The sequence below is a fragment of the Trypanosoma cruzi genome, genomic scaffold (assembly GCF_000209065.1).
Source record: "Trypanosoma cruzi strain CL Brener 1047053512265 genomic scaffold, whole genome shotgun sequence".
In the NCBI taxonomy this organism is placed as follows: Eukaryota; Euglenozoa; class Kinetoplastea; order Trypanosomatida; family Trypanosomatidae; genus Trypanosoma; species Trypanosoma cruzi.
Window position 1 is genome coordinate 6,356 of NW_001849128.1, and position 12,529 is coordinate 18,884.

Below are 12,529 nucleotides of genomic sequence, written 5' to 3' on the forward strand. Positions count from 1 at the left end.
CTGTGTGTGTGTGTCCGTGCCTCTTTTGCCCTATTTATATATATATATATATACAATGCATAGACACATACACACATATATATACTATATATATATATATATATATCAATTTTCCGGGAATACTGGCTGGGACAACCAGTATAAACCTTTATTTGTGTTCCTATTGCCAGTGCTACGTACGCGCATAATAATAAAGAAAAAAAGAAGAAAAAAAAAAAAAAAAAAAAGAAACTTGGCTAATTCCTATATAATAAAACGGTACGTGGGAATGCGCATGCCTGTAGATCACTGTGTAGCTTACTCGTTCCCTCATCATCGTTCTCGCGACGCACCACAAATGTTACAATAAGCATGCTTGCAAACTCAAATTTTAGTTCTTCAATACGTCTTGCCTCCAGACCAGTTGCTTCAAAAACGTCCTTCTTAAAGGCGCTTTCGAGCCCCTTTTTGTTTTTCCTCAAAACTTTCTCCCACCCGGGACCGCGGAAGTGGAGAACGTGCTTCGTCTTTAAAGTCCGTGAAGACGACAATGACTGGGTCCCATGCGTCACCCCAACACATCCCGATTCTTGCGAAACAACCACGTCGCCCGAGTTCGTCGTCTCCCCCGGCATGGGCGTTGGCTGCTTTTCATTCGGCGTGGATACATGAGGAAGCGCCATTCCGCGCGGTGGTGATTTTTCCTTCCGCTGCGTTTCATCCGGCGGCACCTCCATGTAGATTGGCTCGGAAGGCGTGGCGTGGGTGCCCTTTTTGCCCATTTTTATTCCATTTGTCTCATCCACAGAGCCCCTTTTTAGGCTCTTGCGCACCTCCTCAGGCATCGCGTGCCACACGTATTTGCCACTTTTTGCCGCATTCTTCACAGTCATTGTTGGGCGTACTTATTTATCCTTGTTTTTTTTTAAATAAAAAATAAAAAAAAAATAAAAAATAAAATAAAATAAAATAAAAAAAGGTGCTTATTTGCCTGTGTGTGGGTGTGTCTTTGTTTTTTTTCTTCACTTGACTCTTCGCCCAGGCAGTTGGCTTTCACTGTGCAGGGACTGCATGCCCAAAAGAAAAACAGCAAAGGAGGAGAAGTGAGGGAGGGGGGGGAAGAGGGGGGATAAGACATCATGTAAACACGCACAGATGCATCGACATGATTAAAAAAAAAGAAAAAAAAAAATTTCCTCCAAAAAGTATCGCCTCACGGTTCCATTTCCACTTCTCATTGTGTTCCTTCTGCATCCCAATCAATGCCCACTGCAGATAACGAGTAGGTCCCACAGGAGGCATGTCACACACGCACAGCCCGCTGTCCCCACCTCCCACCACCACCGGCTGAGGTCACGGCGGGTTTGTTCATTCCCACGCATCAATGAATTGTTGGCATGACGATGTTTTGGAGATCAATGGCGCCGTGGAAGAAGCGGGTTCATCGTGTTGCTGCGGCCCAGTGAATGCGCTGGGTGCACGACGAGTCCCCAGCCCTGAGCCGCTGCAGACATGCTAACATTGACGTTTTCCCAGCACCTCTCCATACGCAACAACAAACCCCAAAGGGAAAAAAATAAATATTTCTTTCACTTTTTCCTGATCGTATCCCTTTTTCTCCCTTCGTGTATTTACACCTTTGCCTCCATTAATGCAATGACACTATACATGTGTGTATATTATATACACGTGTGTGTGTGTGTGTGTGTGTGCATGTATACAGACAGAAAAAGACAGAAAAAGACAGAGAGAGGAATGAGGGGAAAAAGAGTAAAAAAAAAAAAAAAAAGAAAAGAAAAAAAGGATACAAAAGCACACAGGCAACATCCCCACCCCACTTTTTTTTTTTTCTTTCATGAAGCAGCCGGGGCTCAAAGAGGGAAAAAAAAAATCCGGGAGACCCCAATGCGTAGAGCTCCAAGCAGCAGCAGAACCAGCGGCGGCAAAAAATTCATAAATCGAGCCGCCCAAAAGTTGCACAAGCAAAAAAAAAAAAAAAAAGAAAAGAAAACAAAAAAAAAAAAAAGAGAATAAACCCACATTTCGGGAAGCAATAAGACAGAAAGAAAGAGAGAAACTTAAAAAGAAAAAAAAAAACATAACAACAGGTGCGTCCCAGCCAATGAAAAAACAGAAGAAGAAAAAAGAAGAAAGAAGAAAAAAAAACGCATAAAAGTACATTCAGATCGCAATTTAAAGAAGCCCTTTTCCCTCTTCCTTCTCGCAGCATCACCACACATGACGTATTTAAAATGCACAGCACACTCAGCAGAAGCAAAGAGCAACTTCACGGGGTTCTTCAAACAAGGCACACACGCACACACACAACAACAAAAAAAAAAAAGGGAACATTGGCAAAGTAAACACCCGTTATACAGCAGTGGTAGCACATAATATATATATTCGTATTTAATATAAATATGTAACTCTCTCTCTCTCTCTCTCTCTCTCTCTTTTTCTCCCTCTGTGTGTGTGTGTGTGTGTAGAGCCTGCAACAGCTGTGGGAGATGTATACCCCCGCCCCTTTTTTTCCTTCTTTTTTATTTGATACACGCAAAGACACACACACACATAGACGCCCTCCTTTCTTCTCACTCGGTCGCTCATACAGATATGTATATAAATGTGTGTATATGTGTATATATATGTGTATACATCATAATGCAGGGCGGGGGAAGGGAGGAAAGTGAAAGAAAGAGCCCTTTTTTTTTTCTTTTTTTTTTTTTTTTTTACTGCCACCCCATTTTTCACATCACATGCGACCCGTCAAACTTCATTGAAGCGCCGCATCGCACCAATTGACTGAGTTATTAAAAAAACGCAAGACGGTGCCTCATGTACATTGCCGTTGTACGTGGGAAGTTACATCGCTGGAGGGCGGCGTGAACTTCCGTCATTCTTTCCGGGTTTTCCGGAAGTGACACGGTAAAGGTGACAATAAGCACATTTGTAAGTACAAAGGCAACGTCTTCAATCCGTGACCCGTCCAAACCCGTCGCATTCACAACATCCGTAATGAAAGAAGCCTTTAGGCCAAATTGATTTGTCTTCACCACCGACTCCCACAATTCACCACGGAAGTGGAGCGAGTGCCTCGACTTGCCAAACTTTGAGGAACTCATAGAGGAGGATCGCTGCACAATTGCCACGCCCCCATCGTTAAGCCCATTACCCAAAGAAAGAAGCTCTGGCCTCTTTGGTCTTTCTTGAAAGGCAACAAGCCCCGGCTTCCTTCCTTCCATGCCGGGAGGTGGCGCATTTATAAAATCCGCGGACCATACATTCCTCGTATGGAAACGCTCCCGTGAGACGGCCCTTTCACGAAAGGCACGTATGCGCTCACGTACGTCCATTGGCATTTGATGCCAGACGCAATCGGATACCGGCTTATAAATGGCAACCATTGGATGTAAATTACTTTCCCTCTCGCGGTTTGGTGTTTTCAATTATTATTTTTCTTTTGTCTTGTCTTGTCTTTCTATTATTAGTATTCGTATTAGTAGTAGTACCTTTTCCCTCTCAATTCCCTTTTCTTTTTCTTTTTTCTCTTCAAGTCTTGTGTCACACCCTATTTATCAGCGTGTGCGTAGAGAAAATGACCCTTCAATGGGGAGTGGGTGTATGTGCCAGGGCCGGGCAGCCCTGCAGGCAGAAACACCCCGGTGTTGAGAGTCAAAAGGAAGAAAGGAAGAAAGGAAGGGGCAGTTCATTGGAGTGGACAGACGCAAAGAACAGGGAAAGGAAGTGGCTACCCACCAAACACACACACACAAAGAGAGAAAGAGACGCATAAAAACAAAGAAGTACACCACGTGGTAAACAGCAGCGAAGAAACATCGGACAACGACGACAATGACGATGACGGCGCCTCCCACTTCATGTGTCTTCTTCCCCCACCCCTCCTCTCTTCCTCTTTGACCCCTTCCCCCATTTCTTTTTTTTTTTTTCCTTCTTTCCTTTCCTTTCCCCCCACACACCCCTTTCACGTTCCGAACCGTTCATCGTCAACGCCGAATTGTCATCGCCTGCTGCGGTCTGGCATTCTCCAGCTCCTCACGGCTGGGCACCGCCGCCGCACTCTCATCCAACATCGTCGCGATGTTTGCCACCTTCATGTTTGCCGCCCTCTCACCCGGCTGCAGCTCCCCGCCCCGCTCCCGCTGCTTCCGCACCTTCTCCCGTTCATAGTCCATCATGCGGCGCAACAATTTACTGTAGCTCTCAAACCACTGAAACTCCTTCGTGGTGTAGTCGCAGAAACGGCCCTCCGGGTCCATGAGGTACATGATGATGGAGTGATCAACGAGGTAGTCGTCCTCGCTCATGCCCTCTTCATCGGGGATGGCAAAGTACACACGATACTCGCGGGCAGCCGCCTCCACCTCCTCTTGCGTTCCCACAAGGCCGAGAATACGTGGACTAAAATCAGCTAAGTACTCTCGCACCTTTTCTGGCGTATCACGGCGTGGGTCAAGGGAAATAAATAGCGGTTGCCAGTAGTCGCGACCAACTTTCTTGTCCAAGTGCTGCACAACGCGGCTCATCTTTGCCATCTCCTCCGGGCAGACATCTGGGCAGTTGGTAAAGCCAAAGTAGATGTACAACCACTTGCCAAGGAAATCCTTCTCCGTGTAACGACGGCCGTCCACGCCGACAAGCGAGAAGGGGCCACCAATGCTCGGTCCATCGGGACTGTCAAAGGCCTTCACAGCCCTCAACTTGGGGTCGAAGCGCATCTGCTCGCGCCGCACTCGAATGGAGACAACAACAGTCATCACACCGAGTGAGAGAAAAAACAGCGCCCACAACATCCAAACAGGGTTGTCGCGCGCGTCGGAAAGCCTCTGGCCAAGGGACCTAGACGCATTCAGTTCCGCCTCCTCACGCTCAATATAATCCTGCATGGTGAAAATCTGCGAGTCCTTCTCCTCCGCAACACGGATGTGGATGGGTTTTGTCTCGTCAACAACATCAATGTCTTTGCTGCCACTGCTACCGCCAGAAGTACTACTCGCCAAACGCACCCACGCACACACCGCAACGCGGTCACGGCAACGCCACATTTTTGAAAAAGTCACCGTCGTCCTCCTGCGTGTTCCGCAAGTGGGCTCCCACATCCGACCGTACTTCCGTTTGGCGCACCACAGCGCTGTGATCGTAACGCGACGTGTAGTGTGGCTTGCAGCAAGCAGCCCCCACCCCCTCCTAAACATCCTCTATGTTTTGCCTCTCTGTTTCCGTTTGATGCGTACAGATAAAATCCGTGCTGAGCGCTCGTCACTCCCAGAAGAAAGAGACGCACACTCACACACACTTCCTAATATGCCTCCCTGCAGCCAACAAACTGATGACAATCTACCGAGATGTATCCTATTTGACCGTTTTGCTGCGGTGGAGGAACGGAAGCTAACGAGAGTTTGGCACATTCACGCGTATCCAATACAAAAAGAAAAGGTCAGCAAAAATGCCAATACAACAAGAGAAAAAAAAAAGAATGCACAAGTACTCATACACACACTCAAACACACACACACACACACACACACACACGCGGGTCCTGTAAATTAAGAACGACAACAACAGGCACATAAATATATATATATATTTATTTATTTATTTACCTAGAATGACATACAGGAATACTAATATTTCCTTCCCCCTTTCCCCCTACAAACCCCTCCTTCCTTTTCTTTTTTTTTCTTTTTTTGTTTTTCTTTTTTCTCACTACAGTGTTAACGGGAAAGCAAATAACGTTTGCGTGTCGCGCTGTTGGAGGCACGTCTCTTGAAAGTAAATAAATTAAAAAAAAAAAAAAAACCACACGGGTATCATAAACAAACAAAAAAAAAAAAAAAAAAGAAAATCGTTATCAACTGGATTAAAATAGTTTTTCTTTTTTTTTTTTTTTTTTTTGCTTCTTCTTCTTCTTCTTCTTCTTTGGGTACATCATAGCTTCACTCTCATGTTCTTCGTTCATCTCCCTCCCTCACCCCCTCCCTCTTCTCATTCACTTATATGCATGTATCTTCCTCCTCTCTCCCTTTTGAGTCCCTCCCCACATATTCCCCACGCGCGGTTGTCAACTTAATTTTATTATTGCTTCTTTTTTGTTGTTGTTGTTGTTGTTGTTGTTTCGTCTGGTGGGGAAGGAAATGGGGGGGAAATGGGGGGGAAAGTAAACTGTCTTCATGAAATGCAGACAGCAACTCAGCGGGTGACGGAAACAAGGTCAAATTCACAATGGAAAAATACATATTTCATCAACATCACAGTCCGTTAATTTCTAACCTTCTTTTATACCTCTTACTTTGTTTTATTTTTTTTTTTTTTTTTTTGGTTTGGTTTGGTTTGTTTTCCTCTCAATTGCTTGTCCCCAAATACATAAATTCTGATTGCTTCTGTTTCGACTCTTGTTCCTCCCCATGTTCTCTATTCCTCATGGCCGTCCGACGGGCACCCAAAAAGGTGGCTGGACCGAAAAGAAGCAGTGAGCCGCACAGGGCCACCATAAATGCATACATATACATGCCACATAAACACGTAGAGGGATCTCCATCATAAAAGCTACAGCTCGTGTGTCTCTTTGTCCTGGCTGTCCGGATCCCTCTTTTCTCCATCCTTCGGCGCTTCTAGCGTCTCCTTGGGTTCCAAGAAACCTTCGGCGCTCCCGACAGAATCGACATGCTCACTGTGTTCGGTGTGTTCTGCGTGCTCAGTGTGTTCGGTGTGCTCGGCATGGTCAGCGTGTTCGGCGTGCTCACTGTGTTCGGCGTGCTCGGCATGGTCAGCGTGTTCGGCGTGCTCGAAATGGTCAGCGGCATCGACGTGATCGGTATGAACGGCGTGCACATCCTCAGCCTCCACTGCGGTTGCTTCGGCCTCCGTGTTTCTCAAAGGCTCTTCCGCCGTGGGCTCCTTCTCGACAATGTCCAGCTTCTCTTCTGCATCCTCGACGGCCGCATCCTCCACCGCCTCTGCCGCTTCCTCCTCCTCTTCTGGATACATGGCTGCCCTCAGTTGTGTCCTACCCTCTTCGAACAAAGCCTCAAACCCGGCAGGGACACCCACGTGTGCCAGAGTCGGGTAGCCGTATCGCGCCTCAAGACCGTACTCGTAGCGCACCGTTGCAATCTCCACGACTGGGCGTCGGTAGTTCTCATCGTCGGTTTCACCTTCACTGTCATCGGCAAAGTCCTCCAGTTTCTCCGGCAGTCCCGCCCCTGCAAAGTTCTCCTTAATACGCTGCATACGCAACACCTCTTCGTACTCCAGCCGCTGCGACGGCGTGTTGAGCGGGTATGACTTTCTGAACGTGATACGTTCGTATAAACCGCGGAGTCCTAAGAATTCCGACTCATTGGCAAGAGCCTGCAGCTGCTCGGCCGTCACGTCCCTGCTGTGCTTTACGGTGAGTTTCACCAAGAGCGACTTAATGGCAAAACGGAAGTTACTCATGTTCCCAGGTGGCAGCCCAAGGGCATAAGAGAGATCGTTGCAAAGGGCCGTCTCCACCATCATGAGATACTCTGTATTCGCAAGAAGTACTCCCCACTTGTCACCCGAAAAGGCGAGGTTCAGCTCCGAGTACACCATATCATCCTGCACATCACGGACCTTCAGGAAGCGTTTGTCGCGGCCTAAAGCCCGGAGGTGGCGAATACGCCACTGCGTCGTCTCATGGCGCCGCACCACATCAGTGAGAGCGGCATCGAGCTGTCGCATCTCCTCCTCGTCGTCCTCAGTGAAGTTCTCCTTATGGCGTAACTCCTCCATGCGTGTCTTCAACTCCTGCATCTCTTCCTCCTCACGCACGCTCAAAGCGTACAGAGCCTCAATCTCCTCCAGGTCGTGCACTTCGTTTGCTGCTCGCGCGGCATCCCGTAGCTGCATAACCTCTTCCGGAGTAAGAGACAAAAATAAGGCATTCTCGTCATCCTCCAGCTGTTCTTCCATTTTGGCCCCAAAGACAACCAACACGCTGCTGCGCAAAAGCATCTCCGTGACATGACGACCATTCGACATGCACTTGAAGAACATGGTGTCCTTGGAGGCTTCGGCATCCTTTATTAGTAGTGCGGCAAGTGGTGTGTCGCCGCAGATGGCAAGCTTCTTCTCCAGAATTTTTTCTTTGAGCGTGGAGATGTTTTCACGCATGCTATTAACCTCACGCACAAGATTGGTTTGTTCCTGATACTCCAAAAAGGAATCATCCACAACGTGCTCCTCCGCCTCACGTGCCTCCGAACAGGCGACCTGGGCCAGTAACCAATCTCGCATAGCCATCTCAATTTGGGTCGCATGCGCGGCGGAAGGCTGACGATTCAGTTTTGAGGGTTCGCGGCGCCCAATTTCTCCGCCGCTGTTGCCGCCGTGTAATTCGCGTCGAAACACGCCGAGTTCCGCCACAATCTTCTTCCTACGTGCGAGTGGCAGTGGTGTGACGGTGCAGTCCAGGTGCATCAGTCGCTCCGTGAAGTTTTGTTGTCGCATAACGGCCTGCATCCCATCCCAGCTCTTGACGCGGTCCTCCTGCAGCGCCAGCATGACGGCACGGCAGATGGACACGAGAGACTCCGTCGGACGACCCGGAGCTCGCACGTCACGCCACTGACGTGGTGGGACACGGGTCATGGCTTTACGAGCCTCATCGAGCGCCTCCATCGTCTCGCGTACGCGGGCTGACGCCTTTGACTGTCGTTGCTGCGTGGTATCCCGCAACTTGAAAAGTTTCTCTGATGCCTTGTCTTCCTCCTCCACCGCCTGCTGGAGCTGGTGGTCCAACTCCAGCTTTTCCTCCCACACGGCCAACTTGCCGGTGTCTGTGGCCATCTCCTGCAGTTTTTCATCCACGATAGACACGGAGTGGTTGGTCTGCTCCGCGCGCTCAAAGAGTTCCACACGTACATGTGTTGACGTGGGGAAACCAATCACCTTCCCGAGTGTGTTCCGCCACTCCCGGTCGGCGCACAGGCGCTCAAAGCAGACAACATCATTTAACTCCATTGCCAATTCCGTCTTTGCAGCCGCCATCCCTCTTTTTTTTTTTCTCCAGTATATATATATATATATATATATGTCTTACCAATTGCCTTCCTTTTTGTTGTTGTTGTTCTTTTTTTTCCTTTCCTTTTCTTTCTTTCTTTCTCTTTCTCTTTTTTTTTTTGTTTTATGCTTTTACTGTTGTAATGTCGTTTTATGCTTCGCTGACGCTTCTGCCCGAGGTGGGGGATCAAAGTTGTGATCGTGCGTGCACCAGACATTTTTCACAAAGATGGAAAGAAATAAATAAAAAAAAAAAAAGAAGAAAAGAAGAGACCGCTTCAGTTAAACTTCACATAACAACAGACTCCTCATCCCCCCGACACACACACACACTCTGCACCCTCGTCCATTCTTACACGCATGCATAACATACACATGCCGTCATGCACTCCTTTTGTTTGTTTGTTTTTGTTTTTCCTTTTTGTTCCTGCAGGAGATTGCAAAAAAAAAAAAAAAAAAAAGAAAAGAAGAATCAAAATAAATGAGGCGCTACGGCCATCCCTCCTCATTCCTTCCTTCTTCCTCCTCTCTCCCCAAAATGCATACATCATAAAGGAGAGAGAGAGAGAGAGAGAGCAGGAGGGGATATGCATCTACATGTCTCCGTGTAAGTAAAAAAAAAAAAAAAAAAAAAACGCGGCCATTTTTGTCCCCAATGAACACACGAAGAATGATAAATATTAAACACGGATATATATATATATATATAAGGGGAGAAAGAGAGAAAAGAAAAAAAAAAAAAAGAACAGGCCCACACAAACATCCACAGTGGCACACCATTGAAATACATGAAAAGCAGCCACACACACGGATGCGCACAATATAGCATGGTATTAAAAAAAAAAAAAGAGTTCTTTGTAAGAAAAACAATGCGGACAAACACAAACAAACACATAAATATAAAAATATAAACCCATTCTCATTACATGTGACTGTGTGGGTACCCACCGCCCCAATTCAGCATCCCTCCCCTCCGCTTTACAATTTCACCCGCCCAGACACATCAACACATACATCGGCCTCATAACAGCTAACGAGGGTCCCCGCATAAGTCATACATCGACACCCAAGACAAAAACACACACACGAATATTCCCCACATCCTCCAGCCCCAACAACAACGGCAACAAGAAATATATATATATATATAACCACAACAGAAAAGTCTACACACTAACCGGCATCAAGCGAATCAAGAATTCTCTGCCGCTCGCCACGCAAACCAAGTAACGGATCAAGCAAAGCCAAATACTCGTCACGCTCCCTTCTAGCACGACGAAGAGCATTACGCAAAAACGTTATCGAATCCAACTCCGCCTCAACCTCTTCCGCAACAATCAACCTGGGTCTTACGGCACCTGACGACTCCAATGGCCGCGTCTCGTACAGCGCCCACAAATTCTTGTACTCGCAGCGCGCCAGCGTCTCTTCCACCTGGCGGTCGCTCAGCAGTGATGGATGACGGACCGTGACAAACGCAATGAGGCCCCGAGGCACTGCGTCGACCTCCACCTCCAGCACGTCCTCACGCCCGAGCCCCAACGCCCGCGCCGTCTCGACGGCCAGCACGTCCTTCACCTCCGTGCGCCGCCGCTCCAGCACGTAGTCCCAGTCCTCGCCCTCAAAGCCAAGCTCGTGCGTCGTAACAACCTTCTTTTCCTCCTCCAGGGCCGCGGCTCATACAGCGCCCACACGGCCGCATACGCACACTCCTTCAACCGCGCATTTACATCAGCCTTCGTCAGCGCCGCAGGGCGCCTCAGCTCGAAGTCAAAGTGCAAGTTACCAGCAACGTACCTCGCCGACACATCGCGCACGTGGTCCTCATCCACTCCAAACGCCTCGGCCGTCGCGTTCGAAAACGCACGCAGCAGATCCGCCTCCCTCATCGCCAGCACGTAGTCCCAGTCCTCGCCCTCAAACTCCACGCGGCTCCTCGTCCATACTTCATCCGCGTCGGCCCTGAAGCCGCGGGGCGCTGCTGCGTCGACGCCTTCAAAGGAGCGTATGCGTGGCCTGTACAGTGCATGCACCTCGTCGTACGGGTGCGCCTCGGTCCGTTCCGTGATCTCTGCGTCGCTCATGGCGCATCCAAGCACCTTGAATACCATAAGAAGACTGCCAACCTTGCAGTCCAGAAGCACAACCTGGCTCGGCGACACGCCCAGTGCGGCGGCCGTCTCCCTGCTGAACGCGTCCTCAAGCTTCCTGCGGTTGTTGTCAACCACGAGGTCCCAGTCGTCGCCCTCAAACCGCCTCATCAGCACTGACGACTCCAATGGCCGCGTCTCGTACAGCGCCCACAAATTCTTGTACTCGCAGCGCGCCAGCGTCTCTTCCACCTGGCGGTCGCTCAGCAGTGATGGATGACGGACCGTGACAAACGCAATGAGGCCCCGAGGCACTGCGTCGACCTCCACCTCCAGCACGTCCTCACGCCCGAGCCCCAACGCCCGCGCCGTCTCGACGGCCAGCACGTCCTTCACCTCCGTGCGCCGCCGCTCCAGCACGTAGTCCCAGTCCTCGCCCTCAAAGCCAAGCTCGTGCGTCGTAACAACCTTCTTTTCCTCCTCCAGGGGCCGCGGCTCATACAGCGCCCACACGGCCGCATACGCACACTCCTTCAACCGCGCATTTACATCAGCCTTCGTCAGCGCCGCAGGGCGCCTCAGCTCGAAGTCAAAGTGCAAGTTACCAGCAACGTACCTCGCCGACACATCGCGCACGTGGTCCTCATCCACTCCAAACGCCTCGGCCGTCGCGTTCGAAAACGCACGCAGCAGATCCGCCTCCCTCATCGCCAGCACGTAGTCCCAGTCCTCGCCCTCAAACTCCACGCGGCTCCTCGTCCATACTTCATCCGCGTCGGCCCTGAAGCCGCGGGGCGCTGCTGCGTCGACGCCTTCAAAGGAGCGTATGCGTGGCCTGTACAGTGCATGCACCTCGTCGTACGGGTGCGCCTCGGTCCGTTCCGTGATCTCTGCGTCGCTCATGGCGCATCCAAGCACCTTGAATACCATAAGAAGACTGCCAACCCTGCAGTCCAGAAGCACAACCTGGCTCGGCGACACGCCCAGTGCGGCGGCCGTCTCCCTGCTGAACGCGTCCTCAAGCTTCTTGCGGTTGTTGTCAACCACGAGGTCCCAGTCGTCGCCCTCAAACCGCCTCATCAGCACTGACGACTCCAATGGCCGCGTCTCGTACAGCGCCCACAAATTCTTGTACTCGCAGCGCGCCAGCGTCTCTTCCACCTGGCGGTCGCTCAGCAGTGATGGATGACGGACCGTGACAAACGCAATGAGGCCCCGAGGCACTGCGTCGACCTCCACCTCCAGCACGTCCTCACGCCCGAGCCCCAACGCCCGCGCCGTCTCGACGGCCAGCACGTCCTTCACCTCCGTGCGCCGCCGCTCCAGCACGTAGTCCCAGTCCTCGCCCTCAAAGCCAAGCTCGTGCGTCGTAACAACCTTCTTTTCCTCCTCCCAGGGGCCGCGGCTCATACAGCGCC

The 12,529-nt window shown here is 50.1% G+C and overlaps 5 protein-coding genes across 5 annotated transcripts, besides 31 other annotated features; all 5 read right to left on the bottom strand.

Moving 5' to 3' along the window:
• Window positions 1–1,483: a sequence feature (heterozygous, Esmeraldo-like haplotype).
• Window positions 32–106: a microsatellite.
• Window positions 193–231: a microsatellite.
• Tc00.1047053504423.10 (hypothetical protein, conserved) lies at window positions 237–872 on the bottom strand (the record flags this gene model as incomplete). The annotated part of the gene is made up of 1 exon (XM_802122.1): window positions 237–872. One exon carries the CDS (start codon window positions 870–872, stop codon window positions 237–239), a length of 636 nt encoding a protein of 211 aa, XP_807215.1.
• Window positions 907–954: a microsatellite.
• Window positions 1,484–3,670: a sequence feature (haploid, Esmeraldo-like haplotype).
• Window positions 1,669–1,696: a microsatellite.
• Window positions 1,743–1,781: a microsatellite.
• Window positions 1,964–2,014: a microsatellite.
• Window positions 2,035–2,076: a sequence feature (GA-rich).
• Window positions 2,105–2,145: a sequence feature (A-rich).
• Window positions 2,406–2,445: a microsatellite.
• Window positions 2,591–2,636: a microsatellite.
• Window positions 2,682–2,710: a microsatellite.
• Tc00.1047053504423.15 (hypothetical protein, conserved) lies at window positions 2,790–3,383 on the bottom strand (the record flags this gene model as incomplete). The annotated part of the gene is made up of 1 exon (XM_802126.1): window positions 2,790–3,383. The coding sequence occupies one exon, from the start codon at window positions 3,381–3,383 to the stop codon at window positions 2,790–2,792; it is 594 nt and encodes a 197-aa protein (XP_807219.1).
• Window positions 3,671–3,766: a sequence feature (areas merged during assembly that could not be assigned to a particular haplotype. This can correspond to areas where the two haplotypes were merged or to regions with more than two copies in the genome that were merged during assembly.).
• Window positions 3,767–12,529: a sequence feature (heterozygous, Esmeraldo-like haplotype).
• Window positions 3,863–3,946: a sequence feature (CT-rich).
• On the bottom strand, window positions 3,984–5,192 carry Tc00.1047053504423.20 (electon transport protein SCO1/SCO2, putative; the record flags this gene model as incomplete). The annotated part of the gene is made up of 1 exon (XM_802123.1): window positions 3,984–5,192. The coding sequence occupies one exon, from the start codon at window positions 5,190–5,192 to the stop codon at window positions 3,984–3,986; it is 1,209 nt and encodes a 402-aa protein (XP_807216.1).
• Window positions 5,487–5,529: a microsatellite.
• Window positions 5,567–5,599: a sequence feature (AT_rich).
• Window positions 5,665–5,699: a microsatellite.
• Window positions 5,771–5,796: a sequence feature (AT_rich).
• Window positions 5,812–5,842: a microsatellite.
• Window positions 5,867–5,917: a microsatellite.
• Window positions 6,087–6,112: a microsatellite.
• Window positions 6,287–6,314: a microsatellite.
• Window positions 6,544–9,009, bottom strand: Tc00.1047053504423.30 (hypothetical protein, conserved; the record flags this gene model as incomplete). Its single annotated transcript, XM_802124.1, has 1 exon — window positions 6,544–9,009. The coding sequence occupies one exon, from the start codon at window positions 9,007–9,009 to the stop codon at window positions 6,544–6,546; it is 2,466 nt and encodes an 821-aa protein (XP_807217.1).
• Window positions 9,032–9,054: a microsatellite.
• Window positions 9,074–9,147: a sequence feature (T-rich).
• Window positions 9,253–9,294: a sequence feature (A-rich).
• Window positions 9,463–9,493: a microsatellite.
• Window positions 9,577–9,597: a microsatellite.
• Window positions 9,635–9,656: a microsatellite.
• Window positions 9,735–9,770: a sequence feature (A-rich).
• Window positions 10,596–12,529, bottom strand: Tc00.1047053504423.40 (mitotubule-associated protein Gb4, putative; the record flags this gene model as incomplete). Its single annotated transcript, XM_802125.1, has 1 exon — window positions 10,596–12,529. A coding segment is annotated over one exon (1,934 nt), but the record flags the coding sequence as incomplete, so codon positions are not given.